General features: G+C 32.7%; 2 protein-coding genes across 2 annotated transcripts; both read left to right on the forward strand.

Moving 5' to 3' along the window:
- The first annotated feature begins 427 nt into the window (after positions 1-427).
- LOC110714758 (probable U3 small nucleolar RNA-associated protein 7) lies at positions 428-8981 on the forward strand. The gene is made up of 9 exons (XM_021893304.1): positions 428-831; positions 923-1005; positions 1847-1909; positions 2081-2170; positions 3585-3717; positions 4247-4365; positions 4508-4575; positions 5965-6013; positions 7670-8981. The coding sequence occupies exons 2-9, from the start codon at positions 964-966 to the stop codon at positions 8702-8704; spliced, it is 1599 nt and encodes a 532-aa protein (XP_021748996.1). The 5' UTR covers positions 428-831; positions 923-963; the 3' UTR covers positions 8705-8981.
- Positions 8982-14170: 5189 nt separating this feature from the next.
- On the forward strand, positions 14171-21950 carry LOC110714827 (protein PHYTOCHROME KINASE SUBSTRATE 4-like). Its single transcript, XM_021893378.1, has 2 exons — positions 14171-15752; positions 21733-21950. Exons 1-2 carry the CDS (start codon positions 14171-14173, stop codon positions 21948-21950), a joined length of 1800 nt encoding a protein of 599 aa, XP_021749070.1.
- Positions 21951-22003: the final 53 nt, after the last annotated feature.

A 22003-nucleotide genomic window follows, 5' to 3' on the forward strand; every position in this document is an offset into this window, starting at 1 on the left:
AATCCTAAACGACAATTTGGTAAATAAAATTATCTCAGGCGACAAATAACCCAAAAAATACAAAAATTTATGAGAAATTACTCGTGAATACTTAATTTGGTTCGTTTTTGTGTTTTTTTTACCTACCCTTTTTATGGAAATAACAATTTCAAGAAAAAAAAAACGTACTCCATATCAATTTTCACTTAAGTTTGATATCCTTTATTAACGAAATGTTTTAAATAAGGGGTTGGAAATAAATTTAGGATCGGAATTTAGCAAAATAAAAGGAGTTGACATATTAATTTAAAATTTTAAAAGGGAAAAATAAATTGAAAAACACAAAAACAAATTAAATTAGGATTTTTAAAGAGTTTGTCAAAAAAAAAAAAGTTAGATTTTTTGGTCTAAATGTAGCTAGAGTTTATTATTTTTACTAAATTGTCGTGTATGGTTAGCTTCTTTTACTAAATAAATTGTCGCTAAGTGTCTTTTATATTAACCAATCTGGTCAATTATCGCATATGGTTAGATTTTTTTTTTTATTTATTTTTATTTATTAATATGGTCAATTATCACATATGGTTAGCTTCTTTTACACAAATTATAGGTAGGGGTCATTTTTATTTATCAATCTGGTCAATTAGCCGGTCATCGAAGGTTATAGATTTTCTAAACCCTGGGAGTGAGAGATAGCTAAAGTAGGTAGAGCTTCTCATCCTCGTACATTTTCTAAACCCTTCCCAAAACCCTCAATACAACTCACAAATTTACACCTTCCCCTCCAATTTTTCCTGCCGCCATCTTCCCGTCGACGTCTTACTCACCGACGGCCGCAACCGCTATTTCACGGTCTCACCTCTTTCTCTCTCCTCCGCTTTAATTTCTGTTAGTAATTCAATCTTCAATGTTCATTAAATATTTGCCCCTTTTTTCATTGCAGTTTTCAAATTCGCCGCTAAAAGTGTGAGAAATCTGATAAAAATGGTGGTTAGGGCGGAGAAGATTGTTCCTGCTACTGAGCTGGTATGTTTTTGCTTGAATTTTCAAGTTAAAGTTTGATTTTTTAGGGTTTATTGCTTTATATTTATGCTTTTTTTGATATATATTGATGATAGAAACTACTATGCTATGTTGTATTGTGAAGAATATCGGAATGTGGCCTATTAAAGTGTGACGGAGAACAAATTAGGTTTGCATTGGTATTTAATTTATTATTATTATTATTTTTTTTTTTTTTTTGTGGGGGGTGGTGGTGTGGACTTCACAAGAAGAAAATGACTATCTGGAATTCACTTAAGCTGTGTTTGAAATGGTGAAAACCCGCGATATATAAATCAAACATATCATTGGGGCAAATTCGCTAGGAAATTAGTTGTGTGAATAGATCAATTTGTTATCCATTGCTTGGAAGTTGTTTGTGGAGCTAGTGGAGAACCTAATATCATAATGAAGGCGAGCCACGATATACCGTTGTTTTAGTCATGTAGGAAGTGAATATAGAGGAGCGGCAAGATGAGTTTTGTGGGTTAAAAGAAAAGATGAATGTAATCAATTTTGGTTGAATGGAAAGCTATAGCTTTGTGGACTTAGAATGTAAATTATATGGTGCCACCTAATTTTTCCAGAAGCATTTGTATCTAGTGACTCTCCTTTGCAATGTTATTATCGGGCCTATGCCCATGTGTTTGAGAGTCATGAGTCCCTTAGTCAGGTTCATCTTAAATTTCAGTTCTGGGAACTCGTCAATTTTATTTCTTTCAGACAAAGTTCTGGTGGGTGTGTGTGTGTTTTTTCCCATAGTGTTTTCTGTCATTTTTTTGTGCGATGATAATAAAATTTAAGGGTTTCTAATCTTTCTATGCAGGATGATGAGGAGATGGATGCAAATGTAAAGAAGTATCTTAGAGGAGAAAGTGCTAATTTGGAGGTATGTGTATCTGTTTCTTTTGTCATCCTTTTTATTCTATCATCGGTCTGGTATTACTGTAGCTTCCGGATGGTGAACATTGCGGCTTGAGTCATGATATTTCTCTCTGTTTCATTCTGTGTTAATTCCTTTTTTTTTTTTTTTTTAAATCTATTTATATTATTATTGCAGGCTTTGCAAGATAAAAAATTGAAGGGACAGCTTGCTGTTAAAGAAGAGTTGTTTAAACGCTCTGCAAAAACAGCAGCCAATGTTGAAAAGGTCACCTTTTGAATCCTTATATGCACTGAAAATCTTCCCCACTTATGGTATTTTAAGGATTTAGCTATGTTTTATAAATGTTCTTTCTGTTTATGGTATTCAAAACAGTTATGTAGAACAAAATCCCACTTTGAATATTATTATAGCCTTGTAGGCCTTGATAATTATGATAAGAACATGCAATATACAAGTAGGGCCATTTAGGTATTCATGGAAGTATACATTCCTGAGCACATATCTGAAATCCATCTGCAATTTAAGATTACAGAGAATACAGACTACAGTGTGCAGTGGTTGTTTATGGAGTCTTTGATTGGATTCCTTTTAGATTGAATTACATAGCATATTCTGTCTTCACTTGGGAGTGAGGGACATTCCAATCGTGAGCATCATTTCTGCTATGTCTTTATTTGATTTGCTTTTGCCATGCAATTCATATATGAGAATTGAGACACATCTTCCTTCTCTATCTTAATGCCAGTCTTATTCATAATCTAGTGCTGCACTCTTAATGTCTTTTCTTAATAAGAGATTCACTTAAAGCGATGCTAGGAGTTCTTGCCGCTATTCTCCATATTCAATTTCTCTGGACACATTATTTTGTATATCATTCAATCTTGCTGCTTGTAAATGGTAGAGGCCATGGATGTTTCTATGAATTATGAATTTCTACCTAGTATAATTGCTGAAGGATTTTGAGGCATATGATAGGCCTTAATGCCTGTTTTTGGAATTTGCACGTCTTCTGGTCAAGTTTGTTGTTTTATTCCTTTACAATTGTATAGGCCATTGCATTGGTATTCATTTACTGCTAATCAAATAAATTAATGCTCTTCCTGTTCTTTCCCGTCCTTCAGCTTCTTGGTTGAGATTAAGAGGAAATTGATAAATTTTATTAATGACATCTTCAGGATTCAGTTCTCTTAAAATTACCTTTTTCTGGAAAAACAAAATAGCTACCTATTTTCATCTTCATTCTAGTAGCAGTACTCGTGGGTTGGCAACAATGTTCTGTCCTTTCCTTCTTCTATTGGAGGAACTGAGGGTTGTCCTGTAATAGAACATCTAGCCAGGGATGGTTTTATGTGGATGTGTGGGAAGGGTGGTGGTGATGGGAGGAGTTTGGACTGAATGGATTAGAGTAAGGAGGTTTTCTGTTCTGTTTTGTAATTGGCATGAAGGAAGAGCAGAATAATTTGGTGGGTGGGTGTGTTGTTGGGAGGAGTAAGGGTCTGATGGGCAATAGGAAGGAGGCATTTGATCTCCTGTTTTTGTAACCTCATATATGAACATGATTTATTTCTTTGGTAACATGGCAAAGTTGTCATTTTGATAAACTTGTATATTCTTTTTGGTGATATACTGTACAATAATATACAGTTCCCTTGGTAACATGCTTTGTCTAATCTTTCAGTGGCTTCTGCCTTCAGAAGGTGGTTTTTTGGAGCCTGATGGTATAGAAAAGACATGGAGGATAAAACAGGAGGCTATCGGCAAAGAAGTTGATATTCTAAGTTTAAAGAACCAATTCGATATGGTGTTACCAGGTTGTTATTCTATTTCTGATAACTGTGTGATGAAAAATTATCTAGTTTAAGGAGTCAACATATAGTTTCGTGGATTTTAGTGAAGAGCATTCATATCTGTTTTTGAAGCTTGCTGTATGAATTGGAATTAAAACTTTGAATACTCAAGAAGGACAAGAAACAACCAATGCTTTTATGTGTGTATGTGGGAAGAAGAGGGGGGGGGGGGTTCTATTATGGCCATTATGTATTTTCTCGAAAGAAGAGATGTTAAATGTGTGATAGTTTTCTTTAAAAACCCGGATTTTGATATGGCTTGAGGTGTCATGCTTTTAACTACAGATGTTTGGCTGAAGTATCTTTGCTTGTCTGAAATGGCTCTCAGACAATAACTAATAGCGTGGGTCATGTTGCAGTTCCTGCTGGCCTTTGTTTTGAATATTTGGAAATCCTTTTGACTAGTGTAGCCTTTTACCTCATATTAATTATTCTTGCAAATTTAAGATGTTGCCTTTTTCTGATGTTCTTTGTTTTCTATCCTTGATTTCAGATCTTGGTCCTTACAAGCTTGATTTTACCCCAAGTGGGCGTTATATGGCAATTGCAGGGCGCAAGGGCCATTTAGGTGTCCTTGATGTGAAAAATATGAATTTGATTAAGGAATTTCAGGTGTGTAGCAGCCTCGGGGGCAAAATTCCTATCATAATTCTTCCATTGTGCTAATTGTTATCACTTGTATAATAATATGCATCGTTCAACCGTAATATGCATCGTTCAACCGTTATTGACTAAGGATTATTGATTGTCTTAGGTACGGGAAACTGTACGAGATGTTGTGTTCTTGCACAATGAGCTGTATTTTGCTGCTGCTCAAAAGAAGTGAGATTTTCCTGCCTCTTTTCATCTTAAATTCTTAATGGTGCTTTTCTCTGAATTAATATCATTTTGTGCTTGAAATTGCTCAAACTTGCGAGCTCTTTGATTTTACTGGGAGATTTGCGAGGATCCTTTGATTCTTCTCTATCATCTCTATATTTTATTGGTTCTATGAGGTTGATGTTGGACCCCCTTTGGTTGATGCATTATCCCTGCCTTACTGAGGAGATCACTGTCAGTACTGAGAAGTTGGGATCTGTACCACTGTATGCTATCTGAAATGAATCTTTATTTTCATGATTGGTTGGTTAGAGACTTCTGTACACCAGGAATGATTAATGAAAGATTATAACTGTGAAGTTGTTTGCTAGAAATTTAGAATACTGATACAGCTAAGTTTTATACATTTGCACTGTTTCTGTGGGATTACTATCATCTTTCACGTATCCATACTTTCTATTGAGATGACATGGTGCACCTGTCCCTCTTGAAGGGGAGTAAAAACCAATATGGTGTGAAGGGAAACCTTGTGTGTTGTCTTAAGTTTCTCAACCATGATTTAAACATCCAAATCTAAAGAATGAGACAGTTGATGCATACTGTAGTTGCTTTATGCTCATTAAAGCAGAATATGAAAGGTAGAGCAGGGAGGTTTGTGTAACAGACTAACAGTGTAGAGAAGTTGAGATACTCTAATTAATTTTTAAATTAAGGATGTCTTGATATCCATTCATCTTGTTTTAGTGGTCATAAACTACTTCCTCAATTCAAGGAATGTTGTTGGATGATTGAACTAGTCAACCACAGTTACACCATGCTGTTACAAAAACTGACGGCTTTCTAGAGATCTTTACTAATGATAAGCTGTTTCTTCTACCTATATAAGATTATTCTAGTAATAAGTGAACCATATATTCTGGAGTGGAGTTTTTACCATTCTGCCATTCGTAGATGATGGTCTACTTGTGTTATGCTGGTGGCAGCTTGTCTATGTAGAATACTGGTCATTGCATGTTCTTGTTGGCAAATTGTTATCTTTCATCTCTATACTTGTGATCATAAGCGAAAAACATGTGTACAACTATTATTTTTTGCAACAGTCGAGCCTAATCCAGCAATGCAGTTGCAGTTTGTCTTGTAAAGTCTAGTTACATGGCACTATTACTGTCAATTTTTAGTCATTCTAACTACATAAGCCAAACTTTCATTATTTTCCATAAACAGCTTTGATTTGGGTCAGTTTTGGTTGTGGACCAGTTTTTGTTGCAGCATCCATTAAATGTATTTGTGTTTGTTAGGAATTCTGACTTTGCTGCTTAATATCTGCTATGATAACTACTTCACAACATACTTTTTGTATTTTCTGAGCTTTCACACTTGAAATATTGGCAGGTACCCCTACATATATAACATAGACGGTGTTGAGCTTCACTGTTTGAAGGTCAGGATGCTTCATTCGTGCCTCAGTTTCTATAGTCTTTTATATTTCTTTCCTTATTAAGAAGTGTCCTATTCTCATTTCATTTTCATATACAAATTGAATTGAACCAACTTTCTTTCACCTTGTGATGCTGTCCCTGATCCCTTCATTGGCTTCATTTATTGAATCTGCAGAAACTTTTTTGTTTTATTTTTGGTTGTTTTGGATAATACATGCTGCATGACTGCTTTGGAGTTACTGTTTGATAGACCTTTGTGTTACATATTTTCTAGGCATGTTTCTAAATTTATACTGTTCCTTTTGTATGGCCTAGGTCAAGAAACCTGACTTCTCTTCTGATGTATGTCTTGATAAAGACAACTATTTGAATTCAGGGTAGATTATAATTTGCCTCCTTAATGTCGGGAAATTTCTTCACAATCTCACACTGACAACCTTGACAGTTGAAAATTATCATATTTTCCTGCTACTCTGATATTTTCTTATCTTGCACGGGCCGCACGGCTGCATTTCTATGTACTATTTGTTTATTAGTGGCTAAGAAGTTTGACATTGATATTAGGTTTATGGAGTATATACTATCACACTTTCAACTGCTATCATTTTTTTGAGAAGGCAAGAAAGGGTAAACCGTGAACATGCCTGATTGTAACTAACATACTAAAACACGTACGGTGTACTCGCACTGCGTAACCTTAAAAGGCATGAATGTGTGTGCTCTTGATATAAAATGTGCTATTCTTTTCTTAACTTAGTCAAAACATATAAATATCTATCTTTCCTGGCCTTTGGTTGTCCAAGACCTCACATTCTTTTGGAGTGGCAGTTAATTTTTGGCAATTTTGAGGTGAATTAGTTTATCAGGTCATTGGTGTTTCATAAATGTATGGAGTTTTTTTTTTTTTTTTTTTTTTTTTTTTTTTTTTTTTTTTTTTCACAAGGGAGGTGATTAGGTGAAAAATGAGATTTGTTAAATACCTGGGATGTGGGGTGATGCCGTGATGGTATTGCCAAAACTTGGAACTTTCTGTTATTTACCCTTGAATAGGTTTTAGGCTGTTGGATTTATCTCTGTTGATGCTTTGTTTCCACAACTTCTCTCCCCTTCTATTAGTGCTTTATTGCCTTTTGTCTTTTATGGTAGGGTACTCGGGCTCCCTTGCCTCCTACTTGTTAACTAGAGCCATTGAACCATCCTAAACCATACTGTTGGAGTTGTTGCTTTCAAGTTTTGGTTCGTTGTACCATGCTCTAGCTGTCCTACTCTGCAAGTGTTATTAATCATCTTTGGTTTAGTTCTTTATTTTTAGTATAATGGCTTTTTAAATTTCCAAAGACTATTGCCATTGGCTAGTGAAGTTGAAAGAATCATTATTGACAATATTTGGAAATTGGATAGTGGTTATTGAGTATAACACTAGAACTCTCTTATTTCACTTGGCCTGTTTTTGGTCAGTAAGTGTACTTGCTGAAGATAATTGGATCCCCCCTTTTTTTTTTTCTTTTTTTTTTCCCTATTCTTTTAAATTACCGGATCATGACTGCCGGTCTTAAATCCTGATTTGCTTTCTTGTGTTAGGGAGTTTGCCTTACTTTAATGAATTTTTTCTCCTACAATGTAAATAATCATGTATTAATTTTGCACTTCATATTTAGGAACATGGGGCTGTATCGAAGCTTCAATTCTTAAGGAACCACTTCCTTTTGGCATCTATTAACAAATTTGGACAGCTTCGTTACCAAGACGTTACAATGGGTACAATGATTGCTAATTACCGGACTGGTCTAGGTCGTACAGATGTGATGCAGGCAAATCCTTACAACGGTATCATTGCATTAGGTCATTCCAATGGCTCATCTACCATGTGGAAGCCTATGAGCCCCAATCCTATCGTCAAAATGCTCTGTCATCATGGACCATTAACAGCATTGGCTTTCCATCCAAATGGACATCTTATGGCAACTGCGGGAATGGAGAGAAAAATCAAATTATGGGATTTGAGAAAATTTGAGGTTCTTCAGACGATGCCAGGTCATGCAAAATCTTTGGAATTCAGTCAGAGAGGTTTGCTTGCTGCGTCAACTGGGTCATTTGTACAAGTTTTCAAAGATGCTTCAGGGTCTCAGAATTACAGTCGTTACATGAGCCATTCTATGGCGAAAGGCTATCAGATACAAGAGGTTTCTTTTCGACCATATGAAGATGTTCTTGGAATAGGACATTCAATGGGATGGTCATCAATTTTAATTCCTGGTTCTGGAGAACCAAACTTTGACTCGTGGGTAGCTAATCCATTTGAAACATCGAAACAGAGGCGTGAAAAAGAAGTGCGTTCTCTCCTGGAGAAGCTTCCCCCAGAGTCTATCATGTTGGATCCTAAGAAAATTGGAACTGTAAAGCCACCTAAAAAGAAGGACAAACCAACTCGGAAAGAGAGAGAAGAAGAGATGGAGGCTGCAGTAGAAGCAGCCAAGGGCAAGAAGCTGAAGAACAAAACCAAAGGTAGGAACAAAGACGGTAAAAGAGCAAAGAAGAAGCAGGAGATTGTTGCGAATGCAAAGAAGCAAATTATCGAACAGAATATGAAGGAGAACGAAGAGCTGTCAAAAAAGAAAAGGAAAAGAATCAGCGAAGAAGGAGCTGATCTACCGAAATCACTGCAGCGATTTGCCAAGAAGAAAGCCGATTAATTTCAACCAAACACTGTAAAGAATTTTGATCCCAGGTAACTGTCCTGTTTCGTTTCTTCAGTCTTCTATTTTGGATGTAACATGTCACCACTCTTTAGGCTCGTGTTTTCGAGTTCCCCTGTAAAATTTTGTTTCTGATTTTTTTGTTGTTTTTTTTTCCTCCATAGCTTAAATTATTGAATAGAACATGGAAAATCTATAGATTATTAGAGCATATTTGTATTGAGGCCAAAATTCCAGCCTACTTTCGATAATTTATCAACGTGGTCTTGTTTCATTTAGAAAATTCGCAAAAAATTGATAACCACAAAATTTATGCAAACATTCTCTCAATTCCGAAATAGATCGAATCATCAAAGGAAATGGACCCTCAATCTTCTCTCTTCCATATTCCCAGTTCATCTTTGCTTATCCTTTTGTTTGAGAGTTGTCCTTTCTTTACTGCTAATGCTCACTAGTATGAGTTCAGGATTTGCTTCCCTTACTACAAACATGGGCTGTTACCCCAAATATTATTCGAATAATATACACCACATGTATAACTATGCTGCGTTATTCATATTGTATTGGAATTATTATCAGTCTTTCTGACGTTATTGTCCCACTTATTCATTAGTGAAACAAATATGATCCAAAGTAGGACCTTGGGTAGTAGTAAGGTTCATCTATTCGATTATGGATACTCCCTTCATTCCCGAGTTTTCGGCTACTTGCTTTCTATTTTAGGTTAAAAAGTTCGACTCACTTTTAACCTCCTTTTTTTTTTGTACACTTTTCATATTCGCTCTTCTTAATTTACCTATTTTCTTACACTCACCTACCTTTATTTTGTTACGCTTGGTGTCACTTTCCTTGATTTCGAAAATAGTTTGTGATATACAGTAGTAGTTTCAAAATTAGGAGACGAAGTTGAGACACGAATTGGAACATAAAATAGGATGCATAAGAGCAACTCCAACAGTGTAAAATTAGGACTAGCTTGTAATTTATGAAACTAATAAATAATTAGCTTAACCATTGGAATTGCATTACCAAATTAGCTGGGCAAAGCTATTCGCTTAGCTAAGCTAATTAGCTTAGCAAATTGTGGGAATTAAAAAAAATTAAATAAATAAAAAAAATTAGCTTAACCATTGTGGGATTAATTAGCTACAAGGTAGATTAGCTTTGCAATCCTAGGTGGCATGACAAGCTAATTTCACAATTAGCTTACCATTGGAGTTGCTTAGAGCAAGTTTAGCCCCAAGTCTTAAGACTTGGATGTTTGGTGGTCTCCATTGAAAATGATGTCATCAAATTCTTGTTAAGACTCACTAAGACTTACACAAATTTATCACTTTAGCCCTAAGACTTAAATATTTGACATATTATATGTAGATAAGTGTAAAAAAAAAAGGATAATAAAAATAAAAATGAAGTGGGTGAAGTGGGTCCCAATTTCAAGTCTTAAGTTGAGTCTTGAAATTTCAAGACTCAACTTGAGACTTGCTTGAGATTTTTGAAGAAAAATGGGAAAAGTCTTAAGTATAAATCTTAAGACTTAAAATGATAAAGTCACCCCAAGTCTTAAGACTTTGGGCTAAACTTGCTCTAATATCAACCTTGATTTGTAGTAGGTGTCACTTATTAGGTCTAGTTGTAACTATCCCTTTGTCTTAAATATAGGTTTGAGCATTTTATTATGCGGTCCAAACTTAGCTTCTATCATTGTCGTAAAGCAACTTTGTCGTGTATGAGAGAAAACTTGCAACCTTGAATCATAATCCATTATTCTCAACTCTTAATTAGCAATTTAGCGTTGAAGAAAAGTGAGTGAGGTTTGAAATCGAGTCATTATACGAACTTGGTTAGTACTCCCTCCATCCCTTAATATAAAGCATTTTTTTATTTTTGCGCGGGAATTAAGAAAGTTGTAAAATCTTTAAAACTAATGATTAAAAGGATATAGATGCATGTGAGGTTAGAGAGAGATAGAGAGAATGAAAAAGTAGTTGAGAATAATTAAAGAGATAGAAAGATAAAGTATTGAAAATTGATGTTAAAAGTACAAAAAAAGTAAAGGGAAAAAGATGACAACTCATTAAAAAAAGGGTAATTATGTCAAAAAATACAACCTTTAAATAGAAATAGGCATTGTATTTTGATTTACTCGAAAAAGGAAATGAGGCTTTGTATTAAGGGACGGAGGGATTACTTAAATATTAATTTGGCTTTTAAATTTATTATCATCAACCAAAAAAAAAACTCTAGAAACTCTTCTAAAATTAGAATTTCTCTCTGTATCTTGAGAGAAATTCGAGGCATAAGAGTAATTATGACTTTATTTATAAATTGGTTTAACTTGTATTACGATTCTATGGTGTCGTTTGGTTTACATGAGAATTTTTACTTACCTCAGAGGGATTAGGTAAAATAAATTTCTTCATTATGCGGGAGTGTAAACTCTTTAGAAGTTTCACTTCCCCCATTTTACCATACTTTCATCAACCAAACAACACACCTAATTTGTAAAGTCTCGCTTTTCATGTGTTTTTTTTAATTATTTTTTTTATTTTTTTTATTGTCAATCAAACAAGCACCATATATATAAGATAAAGCACACGAACAAGCCAACTATGGAGATTAGAATCTAATCATAATCTTTGACAACTTATAAAAGAGCAATCAATTGAATTAGCATTGTATACCAAAGCTAAAATTGCACTAGTCATTTCATACTTTGGATATTATAGGCAACAATCACTAATTTCATGTTGAAAAAAACTTTGATCCAACTTTTAGTACTTGATTTTATCTTGAAATTATGATATGTAATTATAAGTAGCCCCAATTTGCATGTAAATGTCACGTTCAGCAATGTGAGGTACCATGAAGCGTTGTAATCCTTCACTAAATAGCATTATGCCTCCCAACAACTTCATTTTGCCAAAAAGTCTCTACACTGGGGTATACCTTTTCCCAATTATTTTTAGTTTTGATTACTACTTTTTTTTTTTTGGGTGTGTGGGTACCTAATCACCTAAGTGCATTACTCCCTCTATTTTTTTTTAATACAACAGTTTAACTGATATATTTACAAAGACGTAATTTTGACTATTAATATCTTTAATTATCTATTAGTAAAAATTGTAACAAAATTATATTATAAATAAAGACATTGTGACAAATCTAATACTCCGTAATATATTATATAATAATATTTATTTTTTCATTTTATAAAAGAAAATTAATTAAGTCAAACATGACAGCCTGACAGGTGAATAATGCAAAAGTCAAATTGATGCAATAAAAAAAAGGAGTACATAATTTTCAACTGTAACCAAAATGTGATTAATTTAAGTGTCATTAATATTAAGGCAAAACCTAATGAGCGCCCCCGGGGCGTTGGATAAGAGAATGAAAGTGGAAATATTAGAGTAAAATTAAAATTAATTAACCGAACGACGCGTGATTTTGTCATGCATTCCTAACTTAATACCATTTCAACCAATATAATTACTTCTTATCTAACGCCTCGAGACGCTTGTTAGCAAGATCCTAATGTTAATATCAAGTGCTATTGCTTGATTGGAAAGTATTTTCCACGGCCTATAAAATTAGTTTTACGCGTAATTATTGTACTACATGATTATATGTGTTATTGCATACATAGTTATACACTCAAATCACGTCGGCCCAAGTGTGTGTAATACTTCGTACATCATATGTACGAAGTTAATGATTTATGAGATTTTATGAAGTTTAGTTTGATTTTGTTTTGAATGACAATGTTATTACGCATCACCTAATTTAGTTAGTATAGTTTGATTGACCGTTGTCCTACGAATTCTATGAACCGTCAATATAATACACTAACTATATTAAGCAAGCAAGATTTGGCAGATTGCTAATAATAGGTGTTTTATTTCATAACCCTTTTTCCACACAACTCGTATTAAAGATTAAGTAATGTATAGATCACCTTAAATGTATTAAACTAATTCACCTTATTGGGTAATAAATACTCGATCTTAAAGTATAGTAAATGCTACTTTATCCATAATTATGGAGTAATTAACGCCATATGTCAACATTGTACTATATGCTACAATTACTTAGGCTTTAATGATTTATATATTTTTTGAAAGGCAAAAGCTAATGAGCGCCTTCGGGACGTTAGATAAGAGAATGAAAGTGGAAATATTAGAGTAAAATTAACATTAATTACACCGAACGACGCATGATTTTGTCATGCATTCCTAACTTAATACCATTTCAACCAGTATAATTACTCCTTATCTAACGCCTCAGGGCGCTCGTTAGCAAGATCCTTTTTTGAAAGTAAAATAGGAAAATTACATACATAAGTACGTAACTAAGGGTTCGTTTGGCATCACTGTGGTTTTCTGTTTTTTGGTTTTTTGTTTTTTAAAATCATATGATATATGTCATATAATGAATCAAAAATTATTCAAACTTGTTAAGATCATGATAATTTTGAAAACTGACAACAGAAAAGTGAACATCTTTTTCTTGTTTCTTATTTTTGGTTTTTTATTTTAAAAAAACTGAAAACTAAAAACAAAAAAATGATGTCAAATAAGCTCTAAGAGTCTAATACTTCGTTTATTGGAGGAACTAGAGTGAAAAAAAAAAAGAAAAAAAAATTGAGAACAAACTAAGGCATTTAAATCCTTTGGTTACAAAAGGAAAAAAAAAACATTTTTGTTCTCTTCTCATCAAATAATTTTGTAGTTTAACTAATCATTAGTACTCAACGATTAGTTAATATGTTTACTACTTAAACACCCAAAACCAATATAAAATTAACCAATTAAGATTCTTCTACATATAATGAACCAAACTTCAAAGTCAATTTCATAAAAAATGTTTATTTTAAGCATAATTCTGTAGATAAATATATGTGGGACCATAAACTAATTTAAATAACCAAAGAATGGAATTAAAAAATCCACTTTTAAATCAACAATCTATAATTTAAATCTCAACATCATTATACTATTTTAGTCAATAAAACCAACATTTTTTTTTCCTTTTCTTAAAGAGAAGACTAAATTCATTTTGATGCTAACTCTTATACACCCATCTTCCATTTCTTGTCCCACATCACATCAATTCAACTAAAAAAAATCAAAACATACCCCATTTCTTTCTTGTCCAAAAAAGCATACTTATCATATACACACCCAAATGATTTAATCCTAATCTCATAAAAGGAAAAAGCTTTTTTTTTTACCCCCCCCCCCTCCCCTTTTTTTTTTTTTTTTTTTTTTTTTTTACCCCCTTTTTTTGTGTGTTAACAATCTTACCATATAGTCCTAAAACATCGTTGTACTATTTTGTTGCTTAGTAGATAAATTATTGATCATCCAACATTCATATAAACACTTGATGTTGGATATAAATGCAAAGCATCCAATCAAAATTAAACACTACCCTTTCTTATTAAACATTAGCTTAAAAAAAATGGATCAATTTCATGATCTTAAACAACAACAAAATATTCCTAAACCAAAGTTTGATATCATAGACCCTTCCATAGTTAGAGCTCAATTCATATCTAAAAAAGATGTATCCTTCTCTTCTTACCTTCATCAAACACAAAATCATCAAAACAAGTACATTCCTCCTCAAACAGGACAAGTCAGAGCAGAGGATTCTGATCAAATTAGCATTTTTGATGCAGCAAAGTACTTCAGTGGTCTACATGATGATCAAAAAGAAGACAAAAACTCGAAGGGGGGACTCGATCACCTTGCTTCGATCCCCTCTAGGTTCTCCTCAGTATCATCATCGATCGATGATAATGGGAGTAACTATGGGGGGAGAAATAGTAATAGTAATTATAGAGCGAGGTCATTCCATGCAACTCCAACTGCCTCCTCGGAGGCTAGTTGGAATAGCCAGACGGGTTTGCTAGCAAACCCGCCTGGCTCTACTGGTGTCTGTCTTACTAAAAATTTGTCCCCAAATAGTAGTACGACTAGTACTAGTAACGCCACCCCAAGATGGCCTAGGATAAGCACGAAATGGCTTATTCCTAGGCGAAAATGCCCTTGTTCGGGGAAGAAATCAGTTCAAGTTGAAGAAAGGATCGAGTCCAACACACCTAGGATGGTTGATTTAAGAAGAAGTACTTCATCAAATGGTAGTTCAACAAATTACATATCTTCCTCTTGGTACTCTCCTAGACAAAATAGTCCCAAAAAAGGCGGTACGTATAAATCAAAACCCTTAACACCCTCAAATGTTACTATTCCCCCTGTTCAAGACCTTAAGAACAACTCAAACGGAATCAACCACCACCACCACAACCACCACACGAAAAATGGCTATACAAGCAATATCTCGAACCCCAATAAGGTTGTGTCCATGGGCCCCTTGAAGTCTTTTGCTAATCATTCAGAAATGATTGGTACTACTGCTACAACTGTCATAACTAATAATGTTGCTGCTGCTAAGGCCGCGGCTGTTGTAGGTGGTACAACAGGTTGTAATACTAACGGATTTACATTCCCGATCCTTGAAAATCCGCCAGTGGGGGTGAAGAAGATGTTCAATGTGATTGCAGAACCACCAAGGGAGTCATTAGAGGTGTATCAACCAAGGAGCCACTCGAGTCCTAAGTCACGAAGAACGAGCTACGAAGATGACAATGTACTGAGTGATGGGAGCTCAGACTTGTTTGAGATTGAGAGCTTTACAACTACATCATACCCTTGTAGGGATTCAATGGATGATGTGGTTGTCCCGGTTTCGAGTTTTAATACTAGTACAATGAAGAGACTTGGGATTGTTTGTAGGAGTAACTTGAATAATATCAATCATTTGGATGAAAATGAGGGCTTAGATGAGCCTATGACACCTTCAATAGCACCAACTGAGTGTTATGCACCTAGTGAGGTGAGCATTGATTGGAGTGTCACCACCGCCGAGGGGTACGACCGTGCTAGCCTTAGCAACTTCTCAGTGTCAGCGTCGGAAATAGGGCTATACGCCGCCATGAGGCGGGAGTCGGAGAGAAATAATGGTGATGGTGGTGGTGGGGGTGGGAGTGATCATCAAGATAATAATAAGAGGAGTAGTAAAGGGGGTGGTGGGTTGTTGAGCTGTCGATGTGAGAAGGCGGTTAGCGTGGGACCGGGGCCAATAAAATGCTCGGCGGAGGGGGGCCCGCCGAGCACGGCGAGGCATGTGGGTGGTAGGGCAACACAACAGGGTCATGGAGTAGCAGCCCATGTCAATGGGAGGTGGAAATAGGGAGAGACTTGGGTTGTGTCATGTATGTAGAAAGGTCATGATCTAAAGTTTTCTTTTGTCTATGCCTTTTGCAACATGATGAGGATTTGTCTAGGAGTACTAGTAAGTTGTCCTTAGATTCATTTTTATTTTTATTCATCAATGATGGCTTAATAATTTTTCTAAACAAAATTGGATTTTTATTTTTGTGGGATTATGTTTTGATTTTGTCGTTTGATTAGTGAGTTTTGTGAGTAATTTGTTTTTGTAAGTTTGTGTGATTGAGATATAGTTGTTAGCTTGTTTTATGTTTCTAGTGCTTATGCAATAATATATAGAACATTTTTTGAGAAATTGAATTATATTACTGGTCCAAGTTTAAGTTCAATCTATTTACGTTACGTTATGCTTGTGTTGGTTAATTTATACTTATATATTATATTTTGTCATGCGCTTCAAAATTTTCTCTCCTCTCTAATTAAAAGGACATTCATTCACGTGTTCTGAAACTCCTCCGCCTAAGTAGTCATAGAAAGGGACATTTTAAAATGTTGAGAATGTGAGGAACTAAGGTTTGCAAGTTTATTAAGGATTATGGTCATCATTGATTTGCACTCAACATGATTTTAAAGAAAATACAAGTAAATTAGGACTCAAATCAAAGTATTTGATCTGAGCACATCTCAATAATCATCATTTACTCTATTTTTATGGTCATGAATGTGGTAGTTGATCATGCAAAATGGTTATTGATGAGTTGGTAGAGACTACAGAGGGAAGTTGTTACAAGTATTTAATTTGTGGACTTAATTTTTGGTGGTTCTATATATTATGAATAGAAGCCTTAGTTCCTAATTAAACAAATAGCCTTTTCAATTAAAAAGTACTTCCTATTAATTTTATCAAAATTTCTAGCTGTAAGCCATTAAATTTCATACTTCGTATTATTTTTATTTTCTGAACTGAGGTTCATTTGATTTCAACAACGTTCTGTCAAAGAAAATTTGTCTTTATTGGCGATTATCTTAATCTATTACAGAGTACATACTCTGAGCTCATTTTATTTAATTCAAAATATACCTTATACGTGAAAAAAATTTCACTTCACAACCGCTCTACTCTCTAGTCGAATTCGATGAATATCGAGTCGAGCTAATTATAATCTTTAGTTCAAAATAGGCGCGCATTCACACTATGAGTCAAATTGATCCAAACTTAAGGGCTTGTTCTCTTTCGTTGAAATTCAGTTCGGTTCAGTTCAGTTCAGCTCAGTTCAGTTCAGTTCAGTTCAGCTCTTAATTTACGTCTAATGATATTGCTAATGATATAAAGCCAAATTTCATTCTTTTAAGCTCTTATTACAACGACAACAACAACAACAACAATAATAATATTAACAATAATAATAATAATAATAATCAATAAGTAATAAATAATAATAATAATAATAATAACAATAATAATTGAAATAATAATACTAATAATAATAATCAATAAATAATAATAATAATAATCATCAATAAATAATAATAATAATAACAATAATAATACTAATAATAATAATCAATAAATAATAATAATAATAACAATAATAATACTAATAATAATAATCAATAAATAATAATAATAATAATAATAATTAATAATAATAATATTATTATTATTATTATTATTAATATTATTATTATTATTATTAATAATATGTACATTTGTATATACACATATGTATAGTAATAAATAATCAATAAATAATCAAAGATCACTAATTCGTAGTTAAAAATCACTAATTAATAAGTTCAGTTCAGTCAATCGGAACATGCCCTATAGCTTTGCACCCCCTACTTCAATTATAGCACAAGAAAATCAAAAGCTATTACTTTAGATTAATTGAGAATTTTAGCATGTAACCAGACAAAAATAAAGGTTACGTTGTTAAACAAAAAAGAAAAAAAAATGATTAGAAGATGTTAAGAAAGAAATATAAAATAGGAAAGCCAAATCTAAGACAAAGAGAATAATTAAAGTAGTGAAAAGGAATGTATGCGCAGAAAGATGTCATCATTTCAAGTTGGTTAGGCCAATAATCCCTACATAACATAATTAAAATGATTAATTAGTATGATATTATAATAATAGAAAGATATTCTTTGTTTGTTGTTTAGAACTTTGAAGTCAAATAATTAAGTTATCACCCATTAATTAGTAGTCATATTGCATAGTTCATCTTATATTAAACTTTTAATTGTTTTTAAAAGCTAATTATATTTGGATTATTCTTGGTACCAAATTGTACTTTTGTTCAATGAAAATAAAGATGCATATAACATGGTTGAGCACTCTTTAAGGAGATACCCTTTCTTTATGTTTTCTCTTTGAATTTGGTCCCTTTATTAAGGAAAAATTTGAGCTTAATAATAATTATAATATTCTTTTATTTCATAAAAATTGCAACGCTTCTAACCGGAATAATAATATTTCAGGTGATAGGAAAGAGTAGCAAGTGTTGTTGACTGATTTCTAAGAACAAGTACAAAGTAAGAATGAAGTACTTTTATTTTAAGGAAGATAAAAAGGAGGCGGAAAAAAATAAAAATAAATAAATAAAATGATAAAGAGAATTTTTTTTAATTAATTCGAGAGTACATTGTAAAATACCATCAATGTTATTATTTTTCCTATGAGCTCACAAGGCACAAGCACATAGGCAAATAAATTAAAAGGTCTTAATGTGTACTTGGTATAACCAAATGTACAGAGAAAAATCACTCCACAAAAGACGCAAGATTTTTTTTTAAAACACCAATATAATAAATTATTGCAATTAGTGAAACATAAAAACTATTACTTGTATATACATGTACCTTAGGTTAAAAAAAATGTATGTTACATAAGATAATAGAGGGATGGCATATATGGTCTGCCCATGATAGTTTGCTAATATAAACATTCAACCTTCCATCATGATTGATGTCTTGTCCCTTCTATTAGGTACTTTATGGGACAACTTCTTTTGTTGATTTCTTTTCATGATTAGTAATCTTGCTAGAAATTGCACATGACATAACTTAGAATAATATAATTAATATGATCTAAATTTTATACTTGTAATAATCTTAGTGATATAATTCGTGCAAGACACCAATCTTATCATAGCTAATATATTATGATATTATATTATTATCACATAATTTGAAAGGGTTCAATCATGTAATTTGACAGTTTCCTATGAAATTGCTCCATAGTTTCAAATGTTTTTTCTTATGTAGAACCAAAATGAGAGATTCTATTTGTCTCTTCGAGCTGAGAATGAGATATAACTAATTATTGTACAAGTTTCATAATTTTCATTGTTCCTAATAATAATGGCCTTTAGCTTGATATCTATTTGTTTTAAAATATACTTGTAATATGTATAATCTATAATAGGTTCTTTTACAAGAATTATTTTAGAAACCTCAATATTAAACCACTTTATCATGTTCAATATTATGTCATAGTATCATATAATTAAGTTTGGCCAAACATGAATTTTTAGCATATACTATTACATATGCTTCATTAAGATCATACTAGTAACATATATTTATAAGTGTCGTGAAATTCTAAGAATCTATTTAGTTCATCTTATTTTAACTTTATTTAACTTTTTAGACAAAATAAGTTTAAACAATAAGCATACAAGAGTATGGATAAAACAATTTCAATTAAATTTAGTTATGACGCAATTTCAAACATATTTATACTATATTGTGCATCCATTATAAATTGGATATTGTACCACCAATCAAACTTAACACGACCTTTTATTTATTTATTTATCTATTTTTTTTATTTAGGATCTTGTTAACGAACGACCCTGGGGCGTTAGATAAGCATAGAAAACATTTCCTAAAGTGGTATTAATTTGGGAATGTATGTCAAAATCATGCGTCAATCGATGTAATTAATGTTCATTTTAGTCTAATTTTTTTACTTTTATCTATCTTATCTAACACCTCCGGGGCGTTCATTAGCTTTTGCCTTTTATTTATGTCTTTGAAAAAAAAAATATATGGAGTATTTTCTTTCAAATGAATTTCCAAAATCCCCCACATAGAAGTCATGGGAAAGTTTGTAACAATATTTCTTTTCTTAGTAACAATCCAAAAACAAATACCCCAAATCAAAATAATCAAAACTCAAATTGCTTTCTTCCCTTTCCTTAGATTTGGTATATATGTCCACCATTATAGCTTTGTCTACTTAGAGATTTCATGTTAGTGAAAAAAAGTGGCCTAAATTTGTGGGTCTACCCTAAAAGTTTTAGCCCAAAAACAAAGAAATTAAAATTTTGAAGCTACTTTTGTTAGGAGGAAGTAACTTCTACAAAGTGAGTATTAAAAAAGTGGGCTCAATTTTTTTTGGTTTATAATTGTGGACCTTGGCTTTTTCAGCAGCCTAAAAGCTAAAAGCTAATCTGGCGAAAGCAAATTCAGCGGGCCCCCAAACCCGCAACTAACCCTTGGTTTCAATTTTGCCACATTTTTCTTCCATTTCAAGTTTGCTAATAAGACATTTGAAAGCAATTTTCACATATTAATGGTTGGTGTATGTAAAGAGGATTTTTTATGTCGGATAGTGATGCAGATGCGATTTGATATGAAGAGACGATATTTTAAAAAACATAGTAGTGCACATGAGGATATATTTATTGATGGTTAGAAAATTTAAAATATAAAGCTTTATGAAATTTAGAGTATTTACTTAAATAATATCTCTATCAGAAAACAAATTTTTTTTTATGAAGATAAAACGTGCCACCAATCATGTATTATGTATAGATTTGTAAAAATTTGTAAAACAAAGTTTGCTAGATTAATACACATTCTCACGAAATTATATATTTTAATCTCATGGTAGTAAAATTATTCATAATAAAAAAAAAAAAAAAAAAAAACCCTTTGTATATTGCTTTACTAAACTTGTTACTAGATATAGATATAGAAATAGTGAACAATTTGATATAAATGGACAATCTTCCCATTACTATGATCTCAATTCTCAAGTGGTAATATCCTCAATCATTCAAAACTAAATTTCACATGATGTAGTCTTGTTATTAATGACAATAACAAGTATTTGTTGGCACTTTAAACTCATATTTGTATATTTTAGATAAAAAAAAAATACTCACTCGTATCAATAAAACTATTACCACTTACAAATTTCGAGTATGTACAATATCTATACCAATATGAGATCTCAAAGTACTCCGTATTAGACGAGCACTTATTATTGTCATTCACAACTAGAGTAATTATTAGTATGTACTTCCTCTGACACACACGCACATACAAGGGAGACATGTCATTTCTACAACGCGCCCCTACATAACGCGTAGACGACCAATTAAAATAAAATCTGCATATAGGAAGAAACCCATTTGCAATGCTTGGTCATAACACAACCCCAAAAAAACCAAGCATCATAAAACCATACCACACAAGCACACAGACAACTGTTTTCAACCTACATGAATTAACTCAAATAAAGATGGGCAACTAGAATATTATTTGCCACCAAATTAAAACCAGCAGCAAAAATACTGGTAAAACACAACAACATTTAATACAAGAACTGTGGGTACTTTTGACTATGATATACAAATTAATTTCATCACCTAATATAAGTTGTATATATATATATATAAACCAAAATCCATTTATATTAAAACAACCATAAAAACACAGAAAAACCCAAGAAATCAAAGATCAAATATTTAATTTTGATGGCATCACTAATCTTGTTAGTATCAGAGTTACTTCACCCAGTAAATACCCAGATTGTTTACACTTACAGTTCAAGTGTTGCAGCTCCAATTTCTTCAGATTTGCAGAAAAAGATGAAGAGAGAGAAAGAGATTATTAGAGTTGAGATTAAGCAGAAGCAATTTAAAGATGGTGATAATCATAGTAATGATGATGATCTTCCTCATTTAAGGATTGATTCTGAGCTTGTTTGGCCTTAATTTTTATGCAACTTTATCTTTATTTTTTATTTTATGTTTATTTATAATTGTTA

Source organism: Chenopodium quinoa, unplaced genomic scaffold (assembly GCF_001683475.1).
Source record: "Chenopodium quinoa cultivar QQ74 unplaced genomic scaffold, ASM168347v1, whole genome shotgun sequence".
Lineage (NCBI taxonomy): Eukaryota > Viridiplantae > Streptophyta > Magnoliopsida > Caryophyllales > Amaranthaceae > Chenopodium > Chenopodium quinoa.

Excerpts from the sequence above, each read along its gene's own strand:
- LOC110714758 (XM_021893304.1), top strand. The coding sequence starts at position 964 with ATGGTGGTTAGGGCGGAGAAGATTGTTCCTGCTACTGAGCTG. Across the intron at positions 4,576-5,964 it reads TTTGCTGCTGCTCAAAAGAA|GTACCCCTACATATATAACA; the intron begins GTGAGATTTTCC and ends AAATATTGGCAG. Across the intron at positions 6,014-7,669 it reads TTGAGCTTCACTGTTTGAAG|GAACATGGGGCTGTATCGAA; the intron begins GTCAGGATGCTT and ends CTTCATATTTAG.
- LOC110714827 (XM_021893378.1), top strand. The coding sequence starts at position 14,171 with ATGGATCAATTTCATGATCTTAAACAACAACAAAATATTCCTAAACCA. Across the intron at positions 15,753-21,732 it reads TGGTGATGGTGGTGGTGGGG|TATCAGAGTTACTTCACCCA; the intron begins GTGGGAGTGATC and ends TAATCTTGTTAG.